This window comes from Mobula hypostoma, chromosome 11, assembly GCF_963921235.1.
Source record: "Mobula hypostoma chromosome 11, sMobHyp1.1, whole genome shotgun sequence".
NCBI classification, from domain to species: domain Eukaryota; kingdom Metazoa; phylum Chordata; class Chondrichthyes; order Myliobatiformes; family Myliobatidae; genus Mobula; species Mobula hypostoma.
The window spans coordinates 81,848,126-81,871,763 of NC_086107.1; the positions used below are offsets into that span (position 1 = coordinate 81,848,126).

The following is a 23,638-nucleotide window of genomic DNA, read 5'->3' on the forward strand; positions in this document are numbered from 1 at the left end:
GTGTGTACACGTGACCATATATGTCCAGAGTGTGTGTACACGTGACCATTTATGTCCAGAGTGTGTGTACACGTGACTATTTATCCCCTGTGTTTTTGTACCTGTGACCATTTATACCGTGTGTATGGGTACACATGACCATTTATACCGTGTGTATGTGTACCCGTGATCATTTATACCCTGTGTTTGTGTACATGTGAGTAGTTATACGTGATGTATGTATACACATTCTAGTGCCTGTAAGTATGTGAAGTTATGAGTCCCATCACTGTCGGAGATATATTAACTAAGAGTCGTCAGAATCTTTCATAATATTGTCCCCTTTCTCAACTGTGCAGGGAACCAATGAGAATATCGCCTTTCATTGCAGGAATGCAGATCTTTCTGAGGATCCCTCTGTATTGGTATAGTGCATTTCTTTTTGAAGAAAAATTGCCCTTCAAAATCATCCTTGAACCAGTGTGTTAGAGGGAAGCTGTCAGTGAGGGACGTGTTGTTCCTAAGTTTTTTCTTTCACTTGCCATCCAGTCAGATGCGCCCTGTGATTCATGTGGGTATGAAGACGTAGGTAGAATGAGGAAAGAGGTTCTGCTGATGGAATTTGAGCAGCTAGGGACTAAATTCAAAAGGTGAACTAGAAAGGTAGCAGTCTCTGAGCCACATGCATGTTGGCATATGGTCAAGAAGATTAGGGAGTTAGATGCGTGGCTCAAGGATTGTGGGTTTGAATCTACGCTCTGTCTGCCAGAACAAGCGGGATCTCCCAGTGCCCACCCGTTTTATTTCCACTTCCCATTCCCATTCCGATATGTCCATCCATGGCCTCCTCCACTGTTGGGCTAAAGCCACACTTGATTGGAGGAACAACACGTTTGGGTAGCCTCCAACTTGATGGCATGATCATCGATTTCTCAAACTTCCAGTAATGCCTCCTTCCCCCCTCCCTTCACCATTCCCATCCCCTTGTCCCTCTTTCATGTTATCACCTTGCCCGCCCATCACCTCCCTCTGGTGCTCCTCCCCGCACCCTTTTTTCTTTTTTCCATGGCCTTCTGTCTCTTTCACCAATCAACTTCCTAGCTCTTTGCTTCATCCAACTTTCACCTATCACCTGGTGTTTCTCTCTCCCCTCCTCACACCTTTCAAATCTACTCCTCAGCCTTTTTTCTCCAGTCCTGCTGAAGGGTCTCGGCCCAAAACTTTAACTGTACTTTTTTCCATAGATGCTGCCTGGCCTGCTGAGTTCCTCCAGCAATTTGAGTGTGAAGGTGAACGTAGGTCCCTTGGAGGACGAGAAGGGGGAATTAATACTGGGTAATGAGAAAATTGTAGAGGCTTTGAATGTCTATTTTGTGTCGGTCTTCATAGTGGAGAATATGTCTGACATGCCAAAGGGAGATGTTATGGATGCAATGGGACGTGAGGACCTTGGTACAATAGCTATCACTAAAGAGGTAGTGCTGAGCAAACTTGTGGGCCTGAAGATAGATAAGTCCCTGGTCCTGATGGAATGCATCCCAGGGTACTGAAAGAAATGACAGGAGTTATAGTAGAGGCCTTGGTGATGATTTACCAAAATTCTCTGGTCTTTGGACAGGTCCCAGCAGATTGGAAGATAGTGAATGTCACGCCACTGTTCAAAAAAGGATGTAGGCAAAAGGCAGTTAACTATAGACCAAACAACAGGAATTCTGCAGATGCTGGAAATTCAAGCAACATACATCAAAGTTGCTGGTGAACGCAGCAGGCCAAGCAGCATCTATAGGAAGAGGTGCAGTCGACGTTTCAGGCCGAGACCCTTCGTCAGGACTAACTGAAGGAAGAGTGAGTAAGGGATTTGAAAGCTGGAGGGGGAGGGGGAGATGCAAAATGATAGGAGAAGACAGGAGGGGGAGGGATAGAGCCGAGAGCTGGACAGGTGATAGGCAAAAGGGGATACGAGAGGATCATGGGACAGGAGGTCCGGGAAGAAAGACAAGGTGGGGGGTGACCCAGAGGATGGGCAAGAGGTATATTCAGAGGGACAGAGGGAGAAAAAGGAGAGTGAGAGAAAGAATGTGTGCATAAAAATGAGTAACAGATGGGGTACGAGGGGGAGGTGGGGCCTAGCGGAAGTTAGAGAAGTCGATGTTCATGCCATCAGGTTGAAGGCTACCCAGACGGAATATAAGGTGTTGTTCCTCCAACCTGAGTGTGGCTTCATCTTTACAGTAGAGGAGGCCGTGGATAGACATGTCAGAATGGGAATGGGATGTGGAATTAAAATGTGTGGCCACTGGGAGATCCTGCTTTCTCTGGCGGACAGAGCGTAGATGTTCAGCAAAGCGGTCTCCCAGTCTGCGTCGTGGCCTTTTATATATTGGTGAGACCCGACGCAGACTGGGAGACCGCTTTGCTGAACATCTACGCTCTGTCCGCCAGAGAAAGCAGGATCTCCCAGTGGCCACACATTTTAATTCCACATCCCATTCCCATTCTGACATGTCTATCCACGGCCTCCTCTACTGTAAAGATGAAGCCACACTCAGGTTGGAGGAACAACACCTTATATTCTGTCTGGGTAGCCTCCAACCTGATGGCATGAACACGACTTCTCTAACTTCCGCTAATGCCCCACCTCCCCCTCGTACCCCATCTGTTACTTATTTTTATACACACATTGCCCATCGTCTGGTTCCACCCCCCCCCCACCCCGTCTTTCTTCCCGGACCTCCTGTCCCATGATCCTCTCAAATCCCTTTTGCCTATCACCTGTCCAGCTCTTGGCTCCATCCCTCCCCCTCCTGTCTTCTCCTATCGTTTTGGATCTCCCCCTCCCCCTCCCACTTTCAAATCTCTTACTAGCTCTTCCTTCAGTTAGTCCTGACGAAGGGTCTTGGCCTGAAACGTCGACTGCGCCTCTTCCTATAGATGCTGCCTGGCCTGCTGCGTTCACCAGCAACTTTGATGTATGTTGCTTAACTATAGACCAGTTAGTTTAACATCTGTAGTTGGGGAAATGCTTGAAGCTATCATTAAAGAAGAAATAGTGAGGCATCTGGAAAGAAATGGATCCATCAGGCAGACGCAGCATGGATTCAGCAAAGGCAGGTCTTGTATGACAAATTTACTGGAATTCTTTGAGGATATAACGAGCGCAGTGGATAGAGGGGAACAGATCACAAGATCACTAGACAAAGGAGCAGAAGTAGGCCATTCAGCCCATCGAGTCTGCTCCACAGCTCCCCCATGAGCTAAACTATTCACCCATCTAGTTCCAATTTCCGGCTTTTTCCCCATATCCCTTGATACCCTGACTAATTAGATACCTGTCAATCTCCTCCTCAAACACCCTCAATGATCGGGCCTCCACAGCTGTATGTGGCAACGAATTCCATAAATCCACGACCCTCTGGCTAAAAAAATTTCTCCTCATCTCTGTTTTAACTGGGTACCCTCTAATTCTAAGACTATGGCCTCTTGTCCTGGACTCACCCACCAAGGGAAACAACCTTTCCACATCTACTCTGTCCAACCCTTTCAACATTCGAAACATTTCTATGAGATCCCCTCTCATTCTTCTATACTCTAATGAATACAGTCCAAGAGCCGACAAACGCTCCTCATATATTAGCCCCTGCATTCCAGGAATCATCCTCATAAATCTTCTCTGAACTCTCTCCAACATCAGTATATCCTTTCTAAGATAGGGGGCCCAAAACTGCACACAGTATTCCAAATGAGGTCTCACTAATGCCCCATTGAGCCTCATCATCACCTCCTTACTCTTATACACTATTCCTCTTGAAATGAATGTCAACATAGCATTCGCTTTCTCTACCGCCGATCCAACTTGGTGGTTAACCTTTAGGGTATCCTGCACGAAGACCCCCAAGTCCCTTTGCACTTCCGATTTTTGAATTTTCTCCCCATGTAAATAATAATCTGCCTGATTATTTCTCCTTCCAAAATGTACAACCGTTCATTTGTCAACGTTGTATCTCATCTGCCATTTCTTTGCCCACTCTCCTAAACTGACTAAGTCTCTCTGCAACCTTTCCGTTTCTTCAACATTTCCTGCTCCTCCACCTATCTTGGTGTCATCTGCAAATTTAGCCACAAAACCACTTAATCCATAATCCAAATCATCGATATGTATCGTAAAAAGAAGCAGCCCCAACACCGACCCCTGCGAAACACCACTAGTAACCGGCAACCAATCAGAATAGGATCCCTTTATTCCCACCCTTTGCTTTCTGCCTATCAGCCAATGCTCCACCCAGTTCAATATCTTTCCTATAATTCCATGGGCCCTCATCTTATTAAGCAGCCTCATATGCGGCACCTTATCGAAGGCCTTTTGAAAATCCGAATTCACAACATCCACAGCCTCTCCCTTGTCAATCTTATTCAAGATTACCTCAAAAAATTCCAATAGGTTGGTGAGGCAGGATCTTCCCTTCATGAAACCATGCTGGCTTCGGCCTATCTTGTCATGCACCTGGAGGTATTTCATAACCTCGTCCTTGAGGATTGACTCCAATAACTTTCCAACTACTGATGTCAGACTAATAGATCTGTAATTTTCTTTTTTCTGCCTCCTTCCTTTCTTAAATAGTGGACCTTCCAGTCCTCCGGAACCATGCCAGAGTCTATTGATTCCTGGAAGATCATTTCCAATGCTTCGACAATCTCCAAAGCCACCTCCTTCAGAACCCTTGGGTGCACTTCATCCGGACCGGGAGACTTATCTATTCTTAGTCCACTTGCCTTCCCAAGCACTTTCTCTCTAGTAATCTTGACTGTACCTAATTCTATTCCCTGATACCTCTGGCTATCAGGTATATTGCTCATGTCTTCCACTGTGAAGACTGATGCAAAATACTCATTCAGTTCCTCCGCCATCTCTTTGTTATCCATTATAATTTCTCCAGCATCATTTTCAATCGGTCCCGTATCTACCCTTGTCACTCTTTTACTCTTCATATATTTAAAAAAAACTCTTAGTATCCTTTTTTATGTTAATCGCCAACTCCTTTCATAATTCATCTTTTCTTTCCTAATGGCTTTCTTAGTTTCCTTCTGTAAGTTTTTAGAAGTCTTCCAGTCCTCATTTTTCCCACTAATTTTTGCTTCCTTGTACGCCGTTTCTTTTGCTTTTATTTTTGCCTTAACCTCTCTCGTTAGCCACATTTGTGCCATCTTTCCATTCATGATTTTCTTTTTTCTTGGAATATATTTTTCCTGCATTTTCCTTATTTCTTGTAGGAATTTCATCCAATTCTGCTCTGCCGTCCCTCCATTTAGCTTATTTTTCCAATTGACTTGGGCCAGTTCCTCTCTCATACCACTGTAATTTCCCCTGTTCCACTGAAATATCGATACACCTGATACCAGCTCCTCCTTTTCAAATATGAAACTGAACTCAATCATATTATGATCACTACTTCCAAGGGGTTCCTTTACCTCCAGCTCCCTAATCGCCTCAGGGTCATTACACAGCACTCAATCCAAAACAACCAGTCCCCTGGTGGACAAGCTGCTCCAAAAAGCCATCCCGTAGGCTTTCTACAAACACCCTCTCCTGAGATCCATTACCTTCCTGACTTTCCCAATCCACTTTCATATTAAAATCCCCCATAATTATCTTGACATTTTCCTTCTGACACGCTTTTTCTATTTCCAGCTGCAACTTGTAGTCCACATCCCGGCTGCTGTTTGGAGGCCTGTATATAACTGCTATTAGTATCTTTTTACCCTTGCTATTTCTTAATTCTACCCATAAGGATTCTACCTCTTCTGATCCTATGTCCCTTCTTTCTATTGATTTGATATCATTACTTACTATCAGGGCCACGCCACCCCCTTTACCTACCTTCCTATCTTTCCTATACACTGTGTATCCTTGGATATTCAGCTCCCAATCACATCCATCATTTAGCCATGACTCGGTGATGGCCACAATGTCATATCTTTTAACGTGTAGCTGTGCAGCAAGGTCATCCACTTTATTTCTAATGCTGCGTGCATTTAAGTACAGTACATTTAGATCAGTATCTGTTGCTGATTTTGCTATATTTCTATTTTGCAGCAAATTATCCTGTATATTCACTGGCCTGTCCTTCTTGCCATCTTTGCTGCACAGTATTTTTGACTTATTTCTATTTTCCTCTTCCTCGACCCTAACACCTTGGTTTCCTTTCCCTTGCCAACTTAGTTTAAACCCTCCCTAACAGCTATATTAAACAATCCCGCCACTCCCCGAATCTTAAGTCTATGTTCCCTAGTTCTAGTCTCACCTACCAGTGAAAACAACTTTCCTGCCTCTATATTATCTATCCCTTTCATAATTTTATATGTCTCTGTAAGATCTCCTCTCATTCTCGGGAGTGCTTGTGCATGAATCACAAAAGGTTGGTTTGCAGGTGTAGCAAGTTATCGAGAAAGCAAATGGAATGTTGGCCCTCATTGCTAGAAAGATTGAACTTAAGAGCAGGAAGGTTATGCTGCAAATGTACAGATAGATGTTATTTACTTGGATTTCCAGAAGGTTTTCGATAAGGTGCCACATAAAAGCCTTATCCTTAAGATAATGATGCATAGAGTTGGAGGTGATCTATTAGCATGGATAGAGAATTGGTTAACTAATAGAAAGAAGAGAGTTGGAATACATTGGTGTTACTCTGATTGTCAATAAGTGGTGAGCGGTGTGCCACAGATTTTTGCATAGTAGAGAAATTAAGGGTTAAGGGGAAAAGGCAGGTAGGTGAAAATGAGTCCATGCTCAGATCAGCCGTGATCTTATTGAATAGTGGAACAGGCTCGACGGGCCGGATGACCTACTCCTGCTCCTATTTCCTATGCTCTTATGTTCTAACACTTTTCATTCCAGAGCAAAAAGTATAAATAATAAGAAGAGATAGAATGTTTTTGAATTTTACCAGCACTGTTCCACGGTCTTTGGGTGTTGCAAATCATTGTGCTGGTTGAGTACCTCTTATCCAAAGTGCTTGGGGCTGGAAGTGTTTCATGTTTCGGACTTCGTCGGAATTTAGAATATACTGAATAATGAAATAGCTTGATATTGCTATCATTTCTGACTCTGAATTTATGTGCTACTGGTAAACAGACTTTGTCTTACACTTGTTCATCACACGTATGTACGGATGCGGCATATGTTCACTCTGACACTGATGAATCCACTCTTTCAATACACAATCGAGATCTTCATTTTTCACTTTATACAGTGATTTTCTATTTTTCGTTAACCTCTGTTCATTACATAAGTGAGGTCTCTCCTCAGAACTGTCTGACGCACAGAGACCAGCACGTGACCTGGGAACCTTCCCAGCACCTTGTGGAATTTTCCATTTGTGACGTTATGTCAGCCCTCAAAAAAAAATTCAGATTTTGGAACTTCAGATAATGGGTGTTCAGTCTGTTGATTTTCAGCAGCAGTACAGTACAATACACACAAAAATAATAAGTGGGCAAAAAGAGAGCAAGATAGTTGCATAGTGTTTTTTGTGTTCATGGACTATTCAGAAATCTGATGGCAGAAAGGAAGAATCTCTTCCTAAAACACTGAGTGTGTGTCTTGCAGTATGTCCTCCCCATTGGCAGTAATGAGAAGAGGGTATGTCCAGAAAGTCCTTAATGATGGATGTCACAATCTTGAGGTAATACCTTTTGAAGGTGGCTTTGATGGTGGAGCGACTCGTGAACGTGATAAGAGTTGGCTGAGTTTGTAACCCTTGTGCATTGGAGACTCTGGGCCAGGTCGTGTTGCAACCTGTTAGAATGCTCCCCATGATTCATCTGGCAACACAGTTCAGTACAACACACAATGTTATTTTTGAAGACATCTCAAAGATTTCCCTTCTCCAATTTAAATAATTTCCCATAAACTCTGCTTTGTGTTGTCTGGGGAACAGATACAATATTGTTTGGAAAGATGAGAAGGAGACCAGCTGGAGTCTAGAGGAATAATGAGGTGGGGTGGGGATCCCTCTGAAACACTGAATGTGGAAAGGCCTAGATAGAGTGAATGTAGAGACAATGTTTCCAATAGTGCACAGCCTCCGAATACAAAGAAGTCTCTTTGGAACAGAGATGAGGAGGAATCTTTAGCACGAGGGTTGTGAATCTGTGCAATTCATTTGTCACAGATGGCTGTGGAGACCAAGTCATTGGGTGTATTTAATATGGAGGTTGACAGGTTCTTGATTAGTAAAAGCATCAAAAGTTATAGGGAGAAGGTAGGTGAATGGGATTGAGAGAGAAAATAAATCAGCCATGATGGAATGGTATAATTGACTCGATGGGCTGAATGGTCTCATTCTGCTTCTTTGTCTTATGAATCGGAAGGTTGTGGGTTTCAGTCTCGCTCCAGAGCAAAGCACGGAAATCAAGGCTGATGCTGTGCTAAGGCACCTTGCTGAACAGAAGAGGCGTTGGACCAAGGTCTTGCCTGCTCTCCTTGAGCTGTGACAAATCCTCTGGTGCAGGATATTGATGTGTGAAGTTGTTTATGTATAAGCAACGTAATGTAGAAGCAACGCCCGTGATGTCTGAGATCATCCACATCCTATTGACTGATAGAACCAGCATCAAGGGACGAATGGTCCGCTTCTTCTTCACTGTTTTATGTCACTGGACACATAGATGCAGTTAAAGTGTATTAATATTTAATAATAAAATGATTTTTTAAATTGTACATGTTTTTGTACCTATGCCTTGTTTTGCACTTACTCTCTTCTCTGTCTTTACAATTTATGTATAATTTAAGTTCGGTTTGGTTCCTTAAGGTTGTCATAGCCGGGGGAGGTAGAGGGAATAAGCTCCCACTAACTATTAAATGCTCCCAGTAGTGTGTGTCTCAAATAGCCTGTGACAACTACGTCCTGCTCCTGACCTTCACATGTGGCTTAGTTACTCAGCCTGGCAGAACTGTTTCTACTGCCAGAAGGGACAAAGCTGGGTTACTGGCACCTAAATACCAGTCACTTCGGGCATACGGGGCTCGTCAGCTGTGGTAGGCAGCTCATCTAGGAGAAGGAAATTTTTGATCTCAAAACTCCCCTGCTTTGCGGCTGTACCCACTCATGGGGAAGGCTTCAGGAGAAGCCCCAAAGGAAAAATCCGGAGCTGGAGTCCCTGAGGCAGTCCTGCGTTGAGTTCAATGCTGACTGGCAACTCCTGCGACACCACTGGTGCCAAACTATGTTGGTCTCTGACGTTCCTTTGGATTCTTCAGCCGCATGGATAGGGGGAGCCTGCTCCACGGACATCAACCTGCTCTCCGTATCGTACTGCTCTGGCTTGCCTATCACATACACTGCTTGGATGCAGCACCCAAGGTCAACATCAACCACCGGAGGGTCTTGTCATCTTTGGTTTGCTATCTATACCTATCGGTCTATGATGCTATTGCAAGTAGGTTTGAAATTGCACCAGTAGGTCACCATATTTGTGCACATGGCAATAAACTTCACTTGACTGAAAACTAATGGATATTTTAATCTATTAATATTAATCAAAATAGTTTTAAAAAAGAAAGGTCTTTTTAATTCCAGATCAGCAAACTCATTCAAATGAAAGAGGTGGTTTTATATTCACGGGGTCAAGTGGGAAGTGTGTGCTGCCTCTTGCAGCCACCAACAGTCCTGCAGACTTGAAGATTGTATCGGGAGAGTGGGTCATACTGGTGCTTCAGGCTCCAAGGTTCCATGCTGCATTGTGTTTGCCCAGGCAGCCTGGTTTAACATACGACAAGAGAGAAGGTTGGCAGTGGTGGTGTGTGGCAGGACTTAATGATTATGAGGAGGTTTCGTAGAGCAGACCTAGAGATTGCATCCAAAAATAGCGGCATAAATGCACACAGTGGCCACTTAATTAGATACCTCCTGTACCTAATAAAGTGGCCACTGAGTGTATGTCCATGGTTTTCTGCATCTGTAGCCCATGCACTTCAAGGTTTGATGTGTTGTGCATTTAGAGATACCCTCTGCACACAACTGTAGTGATGTGTGGTTATTTGAGTTACTGTCGCCTTCCTGTCAGCTTGAACCAGTCTGGTCATTCTCCTCTGACCTTTCTCATTAACAAGGAATTTTCACCCACAGAACTGCTGTTCCCTGAATGTTTTCTTTTGGGTTTTTTTGCACTAATTTCTGTAAACTCTAGAAACTGTTGTGCATGAAAATCCTGGGAGATCAGAAGTTTCTGAGATACTCAAATCACCCCATCTGGCACCAACAAAGATTCCATGGTCAAAGTTACTTGGATCACATTTATTCTCCACTTTGATGTTTGGTCTGAACAACTGAACCTCGTGACCATGTCCGCATGCTATTATGCATTGAGCTGCTGCCACATGATTGGCTAATTAGATATTTATTTTAATGAGCAGGTGTACAGATGTACCTGAAAAAAATGGCCACTGAGTGTACATTTCCTGTCATTGTAAGAGACCATTCAGCCCATTGAGTTCATGCAAGCTCTCAGAGAAACCCGATCTGCCAGTAATTTTCATTGAGAGCTATTCTCATCACACATTCAATCTGTATTCCAATCAGAGGATGAGAGGTGACCTGACAGAGGTGTATAAGATGATGAGAGGCATTGACCGTGTGGGTAGTCAGTGGCTTTTTCTCAGGGCTGCAATAGTTGCCACGAGGACACAGGTTTAAGGTCCTGGGGAGTAGGTGCAGAGGAAATGTCAGGTGTGAGTTTTTTACGCAGAGAGTGGTGAGTGTGTGGAATGGGCTGCCAGCAACAGTGGTGGAGGCGGATACAATAGGGTCTTTTAAAAGACTTTTGGATAGGTATATGGAGCTTAGGAAAATAGAGGGCTAGGTAATTTCTAAGGTAAGGACATGTTCGGCACAACTTTGTGGCCGAAGGGCCTGTAATGTGCTGTAGGTTTTCCATGTTTCTATGTTTCTAATTGCACTGGTATCATTTACTAGTGATAAGGTACAGTGGCCAAGTAATCTACCAATCCGCATGTCCATTAAAATGTGGGAGCAATGTGGTATTAGACAGACACATGGAGAGATACGAATCATGTGCAGGCAGAAAGGATTTAGCTTAATTCTGCATCGGTTTCAGAACAGACATCTCGTGGGCTACAGGGCCTGTTCCTGTACCGTACTGTACTGAGAAATGGGAGCACCCAGGGGAATACCCATTCAGTCACGGGGGACTGTTGAATGTCTGCAGGGAACGCACTGGGGTCAGGATCGAACCTGAGTCACTGGAGCTCTGAAGCAGAAGATAGCCAGCAGAAAATCTCATAAGGGATGTGGGAGGTCACGGAGAAAGTGGAACTAACTACCATAAGGAGTAACTGTTGATTTAAGAGAAAGGATCAGGTGTAGATTGCACAGTCCCTCAAACTTGCAGCTTCCTTGAATCAGATCTTGGTTGATCCTGTGATCCATTCTTGCACTGAAGGGCCTGTACTTGTGTTGAATTGTTCCATGACTCAAACAATAATAATACTCTCTACACCAGGGGTATCTCTATCTCTCCTCTCCTCTTTCAACCACTCATCCTCCATTTCTGAGGGACTCAAGATGGCTTCATGTTACCTTCCCCAGGTAGTTAGGGACGGTCAGTAAATTCTGGACATGCCAACAGTGGGTACAACCCAAAAGTGAATATTCAAAACCTGTGTAGCTGACTAAGTTACCAGTGTTTCTCTTCTCTCTTTCGTTCCAGGGCTGGTGAAGCTCGGCATTCACTGCATTACGGGGCAAAAGGTTGCAGTAAAGATTGTAAACCGCGAGAAGTTGACAGAGTCTGTCCTCATGAAGGTGAGAATCAACCAGAGGCTGGCTTATTGGTTCTTGTCTAAACAGATTAGGCCTTTTTCATTGGCGTGTATCTGCTCTGGTTGTTGTATTCATATTTTTCACTTCCTGTGAAGCACATTTCAATGCAATAAGCACATGACCTCACAATCTATCTCACTATGATTTTCCTCCTTATTGTTTACACTTTCTCTATAGCTTTATTCTTTATTTTTATTGTTTCACCTCGTACTACTGTGCCTCAATGCAATGAAATGATTTTATTTAGTTATTTATTTAAAGGTACGGTGCGGAACGGGCCTTTTCAGCCTTTAGAACCACTCTGCTGGCAACACACCTATTTAACCCTGGCCTAATGATAGGACAGTTCACAATGGCCAGTTAATACTGTGAGAGGAGACTGGAACACTTGGAAGAAGCCCACACATTCCACGGGGCAGATGTACAAACTCCTTACAGAGTTCACTGGGATTGAACTCTGAGCTCCGATGCCCGGAGCTGTAATAGCATCGTGCTGTTACGCTATCCTGATCTGAGTGAACAGTGTACAGCACAAGCTTTTCACCGTATGTCAGATACAAGACCCTGAGACTATGAGATATAGGAATAGATCTAGGCCATTCATCCCATCGAGTCTGCTCTGCCATTTCATCATGACTGATCCATTTCCCTCTCAGCCCCAATCTCCTGCCTTCTCCACGCAATCTCTTACACCTTGAGTAATGAAAACAATAACTAACCAATTCCAATTCCATTTCCTGAGGAAAACACTACTGTCTAAATTAATGTACTTACCCTGTTGTTCTCCTACCCATAGGGTATAGGCTGTGCAAAGAGCGTAGCAGCTGAGTTCTGCTTGGTCACTGGGTCATGGTTTACAGGATCACTTAGGCGGCGGTGAGCTGCCTTCTTGAACATCTGAGGTCCTTCAGGTGAAGGTGGCCCGATAGGTTCTGTTGATGGGGGGAGAGGGTCACCAGCAATAAAGGAAGGGGAAACCTGCAGCTGGTGGTGCTATCTCCCCCTTTGTGGCGACTGCCCTGGTCCTTTCTCGTGGTAGAGGTTGCGGGAGGTGGGGTGTTAGAGTCGTAGAGCAGCACTGCACAGAAACAGGGTCTTTGGTCTGTCTAGGCCATGCCAGCTTGGTCTTCTGCCAAATCCCATCTGTCTGCATCCAGACCATACCCCTCTCATCCATGTACCTATCCAAACCTAAATGTCACAGTTGAACCCACATCCACCACTTCTGCTGGCAGCTCATTCTACACTTGCACCACCCTCTGAGTAGAAGAGTTCCCTCTCAGATTCCCCTTAAATATTTCACCTGTCACCCTTGTCCTATGGTCTATCGTCGTCTCCCTCAACCTGAGGGGAAAGTCCTGCTTGCATTTACCCTATTTATAACCCCCCCCCCCCCATAATCTGGTATACTTCTATAAGAGCTCCCTGCATCTTCCTCCATTCCAGTGAAGTTAGGAAGACACTGTTGGAATATCCAGGGGGATTATTTTGTTGGTGGTACACAGTGTGGTCACGGTGTGCCGGTGGTGGTGGGTAGAACATCTAGGATGGTTACTGTGTGGCCACGGTGTGCGGTGATGGAGGGGAGGAATGTTTAAGATGGTTACTGTGTGGCCACGGTGTGCGGTGATGGAGGGGAGGAATGTTTAGGATGGTTACTGTGTGGCCATGGTGTGCTGGTGATGGAGGGGAGGAATGTTTAGGATGGTTACTGTGTGGCCATGGTGTGCTGGTGATGGAGGGGAGGAATGTTTAGGATGGTTACTGTGTGGCCATGGTGTGCTGGTGATGGAGGGGAGGAATGTTTAGGATGGTTACTGTGTGGCCATGGTGTGCCGGTGATGGAGGGGAGGAATGTTTAGTATGGTGGATGAGGATCTAGTCTGGCAGGCTGCTTTGCCTTGGATGATGTCAAGCTATCTGACTGTTGTTGGAGTTTCAGACATCCAGGATGTGGAGAATGTTCCATCAAACTCCTGAATGGTAGATCACGGAGAGATCATAAGAATTAGGCCATTCAGCCTGTCAAGTCTGGTCTGCCTTGGTGGATCAGGAGGGAGTCACTCATCCTGGGATACCTAGCCTCTAATCTGATCTTGGTCGATATGGTAGCATATGGTTACAGTACCGATGACCCGGGTTCAATTCCCGCTGCTGCCTGGAAGGAGTTTGTACGTTCTCCCCGTGACCGCGTGGGTTTCCTCTGGGTACTCTGGTTTCCTCCCACAGTCCGAAGACCTACTGGTTAGTAGGGTAATTGATCATGGTAAATTATACAGTGATTAGGCTAGAGCTAAATAGGTGGGTTGTGGGTGGTGCTGAAAGAGCCTGTTCCACACTATATCTATAAATAGGTAATAAATTAATAAATGAAATAACCATAGTGCTTATGTGGCTGCCCCATTTGAGTTTCTGGTCAGGAGTGACACCCAGACTGTTGATGAGAACTTGGTGATGGCAGTGGCTTTGAATGTGATGACTTGGTGGTTAGAATCCCCGTTGGGTTTGCCGTAAAGATCTTGAATTCACCTCCCTCAGCCCACTGCAGTGGTTCGGGACTTCATGCACCTTCTCAGGGCAACATGTCATGCCCTGGACCAAGAGTAAAGAAACTGCTAATGAGATATCACCCTTTTGTGAAAGACTCAGCTGTCCAGAAACCAAGCCTGTTGTCCCTGGCCTCAGGTGGACGGTGTGGGAGACCTGGGGAGATGTGATTGGATAGGTGGTGGAAATGAATCATAGCTCAACTTGAACTACTAAAATATTAGGAAAAGCCCGAGCCTCTGGAATTCCCTCCCCACCCCTCTCTCTTCCTTTCAAACCACCAAAATGTGGGTCTTGCTATGAAATTTAATTTGAGAATCTCTTGCAGATGCCCTCCTCATTTCAGGGTATCAGACAAATGCAGACTCTGGTCGATTATGATGGCCTCTCTAGTCAAATAGCTGGCCAATAATGACTCACAGTCAGTAAATTTAATATCAAAATGCCTACGTGTCACCATACACTGAGATTCATTTTCTTGTGTGCATTCGGAGTAGATACCAAGAAACATATTAGAATCAATGAAAAACCACAAAGTAGAGAAACTGTACAAATACAAAATTAATAACAATAATCCTTTATCAGTCAGTTCTGGTTCAGGTGCCTGGTGGCTGAAGGTAATAACTGTACCTGAAACCAGTGATGTGGCGCCCAGACCTCCTTCTCGATGGCAGCCGTGAGGACAGAGCATGACTGAATGCTGGGTGGGGGATGTGTCCTTGATAAAAGCTGCTTAGAGAGAGGCAAGTGTGAGATAACAGGAGAGCTAATGGCATAAGGGGAGAGCTCAGTGGCTGTAGTGATGTAGGTGCGTAATTGCAGAGAGCTTGATTCCATGTTTCGGCCAGGTGCGTGATCTCAGAGTGAGAACCTGATTCCTCTCCAGGGCTAGGTGTGTGATCTCAGTGAGAAATGTGAAAGTGCTGGAGGGACTGGCTGTGCTGTGTAACATGGAACATAGAATATTACAGCACAGTACAAACCCTTCTGCCCATGATGTGTGCTACCTCTAAGATTGATCTAAGCTTTTCCTCATACATTGTCCTCAATTTTTCTACCATCTGTGTGCTTAATTAAGGGTTTTTTAAAGTCCCTCTACCACCACCCCTGGCAGGAGTTCCATGCACCCACCACTCTCTGGGCACATAACCTAATTCTGAATTCCCCCAACCAACGCATACAAAATGCTGAAGGAACTCAGCAAGCCGGGCAGCGGCTGTGGAAAAGAGTAAACAGTCAACATTTCAGGCTGAGACCCTTCATCACAACTGTTCTTTCCTCCAATCACCTTAAGATTATGTCCCTTCATATTAGCTATTAGTCTTTGGAAAAAGTCTCTGGTTAAGGATTTTACCTGGATTGGGGAACATGCCTTATGAGAATAGGTTGAGTGAACTCGGCCTTTTCTCCTTGGAGCGATGGAAGATAGAGGTAACCATATAGAGGTGTATAAGATGATGAGAGGCATTGATCGTGTGGATAGTCAGAGGCTTTTTCCCAGGGCTGAAATGGCTAACACGAGAGGGCATAGTTTTAAGGTGCTTGGAAGTAGGTACAGAGGAGATGTCAGGGGTAAGTCTTTTTACGCAGAGAGTGGTGAGTGCGTGGAATGGGCTGCCGGCGGCAGTGGTGGAGGCGGATATGATAGGGTCTTTTAAGAGACTCCTGGATAGGTACATGGAGCTCAGAAAAATAGAAGACTATGGGTAACCCTAGGTAATTTCTAAAATGAATACATGTTCAGCACAGCATCATGGGCCAAAGGGCCTGTATTGTGCTGTAGGTTATCTATGTTTCTATGTTTCTATCCACTCTGTCTATGACTGTTATCATGTTGAACATCAAGGGCAAAGGGTATGAGATGAGACTGGAGAGTCTGGGGCTGCTTTTGCTGGAACAAAGAAGGCTTTTTTTTAGATTGGTTGCGATGGTTCTGGAGAGGGTGTAGAGGAGATTTTCTGGGCTGTTGCCTGGGATGAAGGAGAGACTCGGGCTGTTTTCCCTGGAGCAGAGGAGGTGAAGAGGGACATGATTGGGGTATACATTTACATAATTTGAGGGATATGGATAGGGTAGACTGCCAGAAACCAGTGTCCTGGATAACTGCACCAAGTCCTTCCAACTTCAGTGCTCAGTGCCCTAAATGATGAAGGCCAGTCTGACAAAAGCCTTTTACACCAACCTCGTGACTCCACTTTCAGGGAACCGTGAATCTAACTCCAGTGTCCCCCTGTTGTAGAATGTTCCCAGCACTCAAGCACACACTGTGAAAGTCCTGCTTTGACTTTTATAATTACCTAGAGATACAGCACAGTACCAGGCTTTAGACATACAGCACAGTACCAGGCCTTAGAGATACAGCACAGTACCAGGCCTTAGAGATACAGCACAGTACCAGGCCTTAAGGATACAGCACAGTACCAGGCCTTAGGGATACAGCACAGTACCAGGCCTTAGGGATACAGCACAGTACCAGGCCTTAGAGATACAGCACAGTACCAGGCCTTAGAGATACAGCACAGTACCAGGCCTTAGGGATACAGCACAGTACCAGGCCTTAGAGATACAGCACGGTACCAGGCCTTAGAGATACAGCACGGTACCAGGCCTTAGGGATACAGCACGGTACCAGGCCTTAGAGATACAGCACGGTACCAGGCCTTAGGGATACAGCACGGTACAAGGCCTTAGGGACACAGCACAGTACCAGGCCTTAGAGATACAGCACAGTACCAGGCCTTAGGGATACAGCACAGTACCAGGCCTTAGGGATACAGCACAGTACGAGGCCTTAGGGATACAGCACAGTACCAGGCCTTAGAGATACAGCACAGTACGAGGTCTTAGGGATACAGCACAGTACCAGGCCTTAGATATACAGCACAGTACCAGGCCTTAGGGATACAGCATAGTACAAGGCCTTAGGGATACAGCACAGTACCATGCCTTAGAGATACAGCACAGTACCAGGCCTTAGGGATACAGCACAGTACCAGGCCTTAGGGATACAGCACAGTACCAGGCCTTAGAGATACAGCACAGTACCAGGCCTTAGAGATACAGCACAGTACCAGGCCTTAGGGATACAGCACAGTACCAGGCCTTAGAGATACAGCACAGTACCAGGCCTTAGGGATACAGCACAGTACCAGGCCTTAGAGATACAGCACAGTACCAGGCCTTAGGGATACAGCACAGTACCAGGCCTTAGAGATACAGCACAGTACCAGGCCTTAGGAATACAGTACCAGGCCTTAGGAATACAGCACAGTACCAGGCCTTAGGGATACAGCACAGTACCAGGCCTTAGGGATACAGCACAGTACCAGGCCTTAGGGATACAGCACAGTACCAGGCCTTAGAGATACAGCACAGTACCAGGCCTTAGGGATACAGCACAGTACCAGGCCTTAGGGATACAGCACAGTACCAGGCCTTAGAGATACAGCACAGTACCAGGCCTTAGAGATACAGCACAGTACCAGGCCTTAGGGATACAGCACAGTACCAGGCCTTAGAGATACAGCACAGTACCAGGCCTTAGGGATACAGCACAGTACCAGGCCTTAGAGATACAGCACAGTACGCGGTCTTAGGGATACAGCACAGTACCAGGCCTTAGGGATACAGCACGGTACCAGGCCTTAGGGATACAGCACGGTACAAGGCCTTAGGGATACAGCACAGTACCAGGCCTTAGAGATACAGCACAGTACGAGGTCTTAGGGATACAGCACAGTACCAGGCCTTAGACATACAGCACAGTACCAGGCCTTAGAGATACAGCACAGTACCAGGCCTTAGGGATACAGCACAGTACCAGGCCTTAGAGATACAGCACAGTACCAGGCCTTAGGAATACAGCACAGTACCAGGCCTTAGGGATACAGCACAGTACCAGGCCTTAGGGATACAGCACAGTACCAGGCCTTAGGGATACAGCACAGTACCAGGCCTTAGGGATACAGCACAGTACCAGGCCTTAGAGATACAGCACAGTACGAGGTCTTAGGGATACAGCACAGTACCAGGCCTTAGACATACAGCACAGTACCAGGCCTTAGAGATACAGCACAGTACCAGGCCTTAGGGATACAGCACAGTACCAGGCCTTAGAGATACAGCACAGTACGAGGTCTTAGGGATACAGCACAGTACCAGGCCTTAGGGATACAGCACAGTACCAGGCCTTAGGGATACAGCACAGTACCAGGCCTTAGGGATACAGCACAGTACCAGGCCTATTCGGCCCAATGAGTCCCCACCACCCAGTTACACCCCTGTGACCAATGAACCTTCTAACTCGCATGACTTTGGAATGGGGGAGGGAACCGCAGCACCTGGAAGAAACGTACGCGGTGTCGGGGGCGGCTGTGCCTTATGGATAGCGATGGAATTGAACCCATATTGCTGGTACAGTAGTAGCATTGCACCACCGTGCTGCCCTGACTTGATTTCCCAAAAACACACCACCTCGCACTCCTTTCGCCACTTACTGTCGAGTCCTGTACCGATTCTGCAGCCAGTTGGGGTCTAGTGGAATGGTGAGCAGCCCAAAGAGGCTGAGTGACCTTTTGTCCGGAATGAGGAGTGTGTGTGTAACCACCTTCCCTTTCTGCTCTGACGTAGGTGGAAAGAGAGATTGCTATCCTGAAGCTGATCGAACACCCTCACGTACTGAAGCTCCACGACGTCTATGAAAATAAGAAATATTTGTAGGTATTATTATGTTTTTCACTCGCTCTGTGGTGTGCAGCCCTCGCTGGGTTCTCCGGAGGCAGTAGTGGCCGATCCTGACCGTTTGCAGGAAGAGTTTCTTTGGGTGAGGGCCAGTGATGCCAAGGTGTGGCACGCTTTCCCATGCCAGCCACCAGCTTCTGCCCACTACTGTGGCGATGCCCAAAGACCCTGTGGCTGGCGCGCGTACACACACACACACACACACACACACACACACACACACACACACACACCCTCACAAGGGAGGGCCACATAACTGGAGGTGCAGATCTCGGGGAGAGCAGTTACACTGGGCCTTCCTCCTCCTCCCCACCCACTCTCCTGGGGGATCGGAAACACCCCATGGCCTCCATAAGGCCAAGCAGAATTAGGCCATTCAGACAAGTAAGTCTGCACTGCCATTCCGTCATTGGCTGATTTATTATCTCAACCCCATTCTCCTGCCTTCTCCCCAGAACCTTTGAGAACCTTACTAATCAAGAACCTATCAACCTCCACTATAAATAAACCCAATGATTTGGCCTCCATAGCCGGCTGTGGCCATAAATTCCAGAGATTCACAGCACTCTGCGTAAAGAACTTCCTCCTCCCTTATGTTCTAAATGGATGTCCTTCTGTTCTAAGGCTGTGCCCTCTGCTCTCAGACTCTCACACTATTGGAAACATCCTTTCTATGACCCAGATGTCCGAGGCATCTCCTTATAATTCACGCAACATGCGCAACACGCTGGAGGAACTCAGCAGGCCAGGCAGCATCTGTGGAGAAAAGTACAGTTGATGTTTTGGGCCGCAACCCTTCAGCAGGACGGGTTTTGAACCCTGCCGAAGGATTTCGGCCCGAAATATCGACTGTACTTATTTCCATAGATGCTGCTGGCCTGCTGAGTTCCTCCAGCATTTTGTGTGTGTTGCTCAGATTTCCAGCATCTGCAGATTTCCTCTTGTTCATTCCTTATAATTCATGCCCTTGAGTCCCAGAGTCATCCTTATAAATTTTTTGCACCCTCTCTAGGTTAACCACATCCTTCCTATAGCTGGATGACTGGATCTGTGCATAGTGCTCCAAGTGTGTTCTCACCAACGTCCTGTACAGCTGTTACGTGAAATGTTCTCTCATGATATGAAGGAATTTAATCTGTCACAGGTTATGGTATGGACCAAAGTTAGGGAGAGTGGGTGCTCTAATGGAGCCTGGGTCGCATCAGAACGAGTTGACAGGCAGAGGATGTTGGTGGGACCCATCCCTTCATGGAAACCCTTCCCATTATTGCCAGATTTACCTCGTACTGGAGCGCCCACCATGGGAACCTCTTCCATTATGGAGGCCAGGTTCACTCCATACCAGAGTGCCCATCATAACTGCCCAGATGTTTGAGCTGTTAGAAGCAAAGACACTGAACCTCTGTCCCTAATGTATCTGCTGCTACCATCACCCCCGGTAGCACATTCCATGCACCCACCTACTTCAAGAGTGGCCATCAGATAGTCATTCCTTGCACTAAGCAAATGTGTGGTCATGTTGAGGCCTTTGTGATTGTATTGGGAGCTGTGAGTTCAAGAGCTGTCCTATTAAACCCTGGTTAGACCACCCTTGGAATTCTGTTTTGTTTCATTATAGGAAGGATGTGGAAGCTTTAGCGAGGGTGCAGTGGAGATTTACCAGGATGCTGCCTGGATTGGAGAGAATGTCTTACGAGGAAAGGCAGAGTGAGCGCGGGGTTTCTATTCATTTTTTAACTTAGAGATACGGCATGCTTCAGGCCCAATGAGCCAAACCGCCCAGAAACCCACCTAGTTGACACTAGCCTAATCACAGGAAAATTTACAATAACCAATTAACTTGCTAACTGGTACAGTATTGCTTTGAACTATGGGAGTAAGTGAGAAGGACACACAAACTCCTGACCGGCAGTGCCGGAATTGAACTCTGAACTCTGATACAGCCTGAGCTGTAATAGTGTTGCACTAATCGCTACCCCACCGTGGCATCCCATTTGGAGGGAAGGAGGATGAGAGGTGACTTGATAGAGGTGCACAAGATGACGAGGTACACATCAAGTGGATAGCAGAGGCTCTTTCCCAGGGTAGATGTGGCTAACACCAGGGGCCATCTTTTGAAGGTGATTGGAGGAAAGTATGGGGTAAATGTCAGAGGGATTGCATACCTTCATGTTACCCATAGGGGAGGTGTTGCAAAGGATATTGAACAGAGAACACACAGTTGAACACAACAGCACAGTACAGGTCCTTCAATGTTGTGCCAACCTTTTCACCTACTCTAAGATCAATCTAACTCTTCCCTCCCACACAGCCCTCCATTTTTCTTTCATCTAAGAGTCCCTTAAATGTCCCTAATGTATCTGCCTCTACCTTCACCCCGGTAGCACATTCCACGCACCAGCTAACTCTGACAACCCCCCCCCCCCATTACTTTGCTCCAAACACCTTAAAGTAATGTCCTCTCATAATAGCCATTTCTGCCCTGGGAAGAAGCCTCTTGATTTCTTGTACATGTCATCTCATCCTCTGTCATTCCAAAGAGAGAAGCCCTAGCTCGCTAAACCTATCCTCATAAGACATGCTCACTAATCCAGATAGCATCTTGGGTAAATCTCCGCTGCATCCTTTCTAAAGCTCCCACACGCTTTCTATAATGAGGTGACCAGAACAGAACATACTCCAAGTGATGTTTCAACTCAAAGCATTAATAAGTTAACAGCAGGGAAACAAATGGAGCAGATTCTCAGGGATAGGATTTTAATAAAGTATTTGACATAGTTGAGCATATCCAGAAAATTAGGATTCATAGAACCTACGATGACTTGGCGGGTGAAATCCTGAATTGGCTTGGCCAGAGAAGACATTATGGATGGGACTTACTCTGGCTGGAGGCCTGAGACTAGTTGGGTTCTGGGAATGAAAGCGTTAACATATGAGGAGCGTTTGGCAGCTTTGGGCCTGTACTCACTGGAATTTAGGAGAATGCAAGGGAGATTTAATTGGAACCTACCAGGTGTTGAAAGGACTAGATAAGGTTGATGTGGAGAAAATGTTTCCTGTGGCTGGGGTGTCCAGAACTGGATGGCACAGCCTCAAAATTGAGGGCAGACCCTTCAGAACAGTCAAGGAGGAATTTTTTTAGCCAGAGAGTAGTGAAGCTGTGGAATGCTCTGTCACAGACAGCAGTGGAGGCTAAGACCATGTGTATATTTAAAGTGAAAATTGGTAAGTTTCCGGGTTGGTCAGGGCATCAAAGGTTAAGGTGAGAAGGCAGGTGTATGGAATTGAGTGGGATCGGGATCAGCCATAATGGGATGGCTGAGCAGACTCAGTGGGCTGTGTGGCCTAATTCTGCTTCTATGTCTTATGGTCTGTACTGGGACCTCTGCTGTTTGTTTTTATATATATATATATATAAATGATTTGGATGCAAATGTGGTAGGCTGAATGGGTAATTTTGCAGACAACCCAAATTTTGGTGGCAATCAACTTTTGATTGGATAAAAGTTTGCCAAAGAATACAATAGGAATCAATTGCAGATATGGGCAGAGATTGAGTTTAATCTGGCCAAGTGTGAGATGGTGCACCTTAGGAGATCCAACATAAAGGGACAGGGTTAGTGGCAGGATGCATAAGAGTGCTGGTGAACAGAAGGACTTTGAGATCAGGTAGATGGTTGAGAAAGTCTAATAGCATAGAAACATAGAAACATAGAAAATAGGTGCAGGAGTAGGCCATTCGGCCCTTCGAGCCTGCACCACCATTTATTATGATCATGGCTGATCATCCCAACTCAGAACCCCGCCCCAGCCTTCCCTCCATACCCCTTGACCCCTGTAGCCACAAGGGCCATATCTAACTCCCTCTTAAACATAGCCAATGAACTGGCCTCAACAGTTTGCTGTGGCAGAGAATTCCACAGATTCACCACTCTCTGTGTGAAGAAGTTTTTCCTAATCTCGGTCCTAAAAGGCTTCCCCTCTATCCTCAAACTGTGACCCCTCGTTCTGGACTTCCCCAACATCGGGAACAATCTTCCTGCATCTAGCCTGTCCAATCCCTTTAGGATCTTATACGTTTCAATCAGATCCCCCCTCAATCTTCTAAATTCCAACGAGTACAAGCCCAGTTCATCCAGTCTTTCTTCATATGAAAGTCCTGCCATCCCAGGACTCAATCTGGTGAACCTTCTTTGTACTCCCTCTATGGCAAAGATGTCTTTCCTCAGATTAGGGGACCAAAACTGCACACAATTGCATACTTGCCATCATGAGATGAAGCCTTGAGTTCAAGAGTCAGGAAGTTATGTTACAGTGTATATAACTCTAGTTACACCACATTTAGACTACTGTGTTTAATTCTACATGTAAAGGAAAGATGAGTAGGCTTTGGAGAGGGTCAAAGGGAGTTTGCCAGGATGCTGCTTGGTTTGGAGGACATGTCCAATGAGGTATGGATGGTGGGGATGCGAGGTGGAGGTACGTCTCTACCAAAGGAGGTGTGAGATGTTCCTTCCCTTCATGAGCCTGCAGGT

The 23,638-nt window shown here is 45.9% G+C and overlaps 1 protein-coding gene across 3 annotated transcripts in view; it reads left to right on the forward strand.

Annotated features, from left to right (window-relative positions):
• The window catches only part of LOC134353873 (serine/threonine-protein kinase BRSK2-like), a 288,528-nt gene that overhangs the window by 182,580 nt on the left and 82,310 nt on the right, over window positions 1-23,638 (forward strand). For 2 of the 3 annotated variants that reach the window (XM_063062367.1, XM_063062369.1), the window contains exons 2-3: window positions 11,704-11,798; window positions 18,993-19,078. In XM_063062367.1, coding sequence (XP_062918437.1) covers window positions 11,704-11,798; window positions 18,993-19,078 — 181 coding nt within the window. Of the gene's footprint in view, window positions 1-11,703; window positions 11,799-18,992; window positions 19,083-23,638 lie in introns of those variants that run through there. The other variant, XM_063062368.1, reaches the window with a different exon arrangement.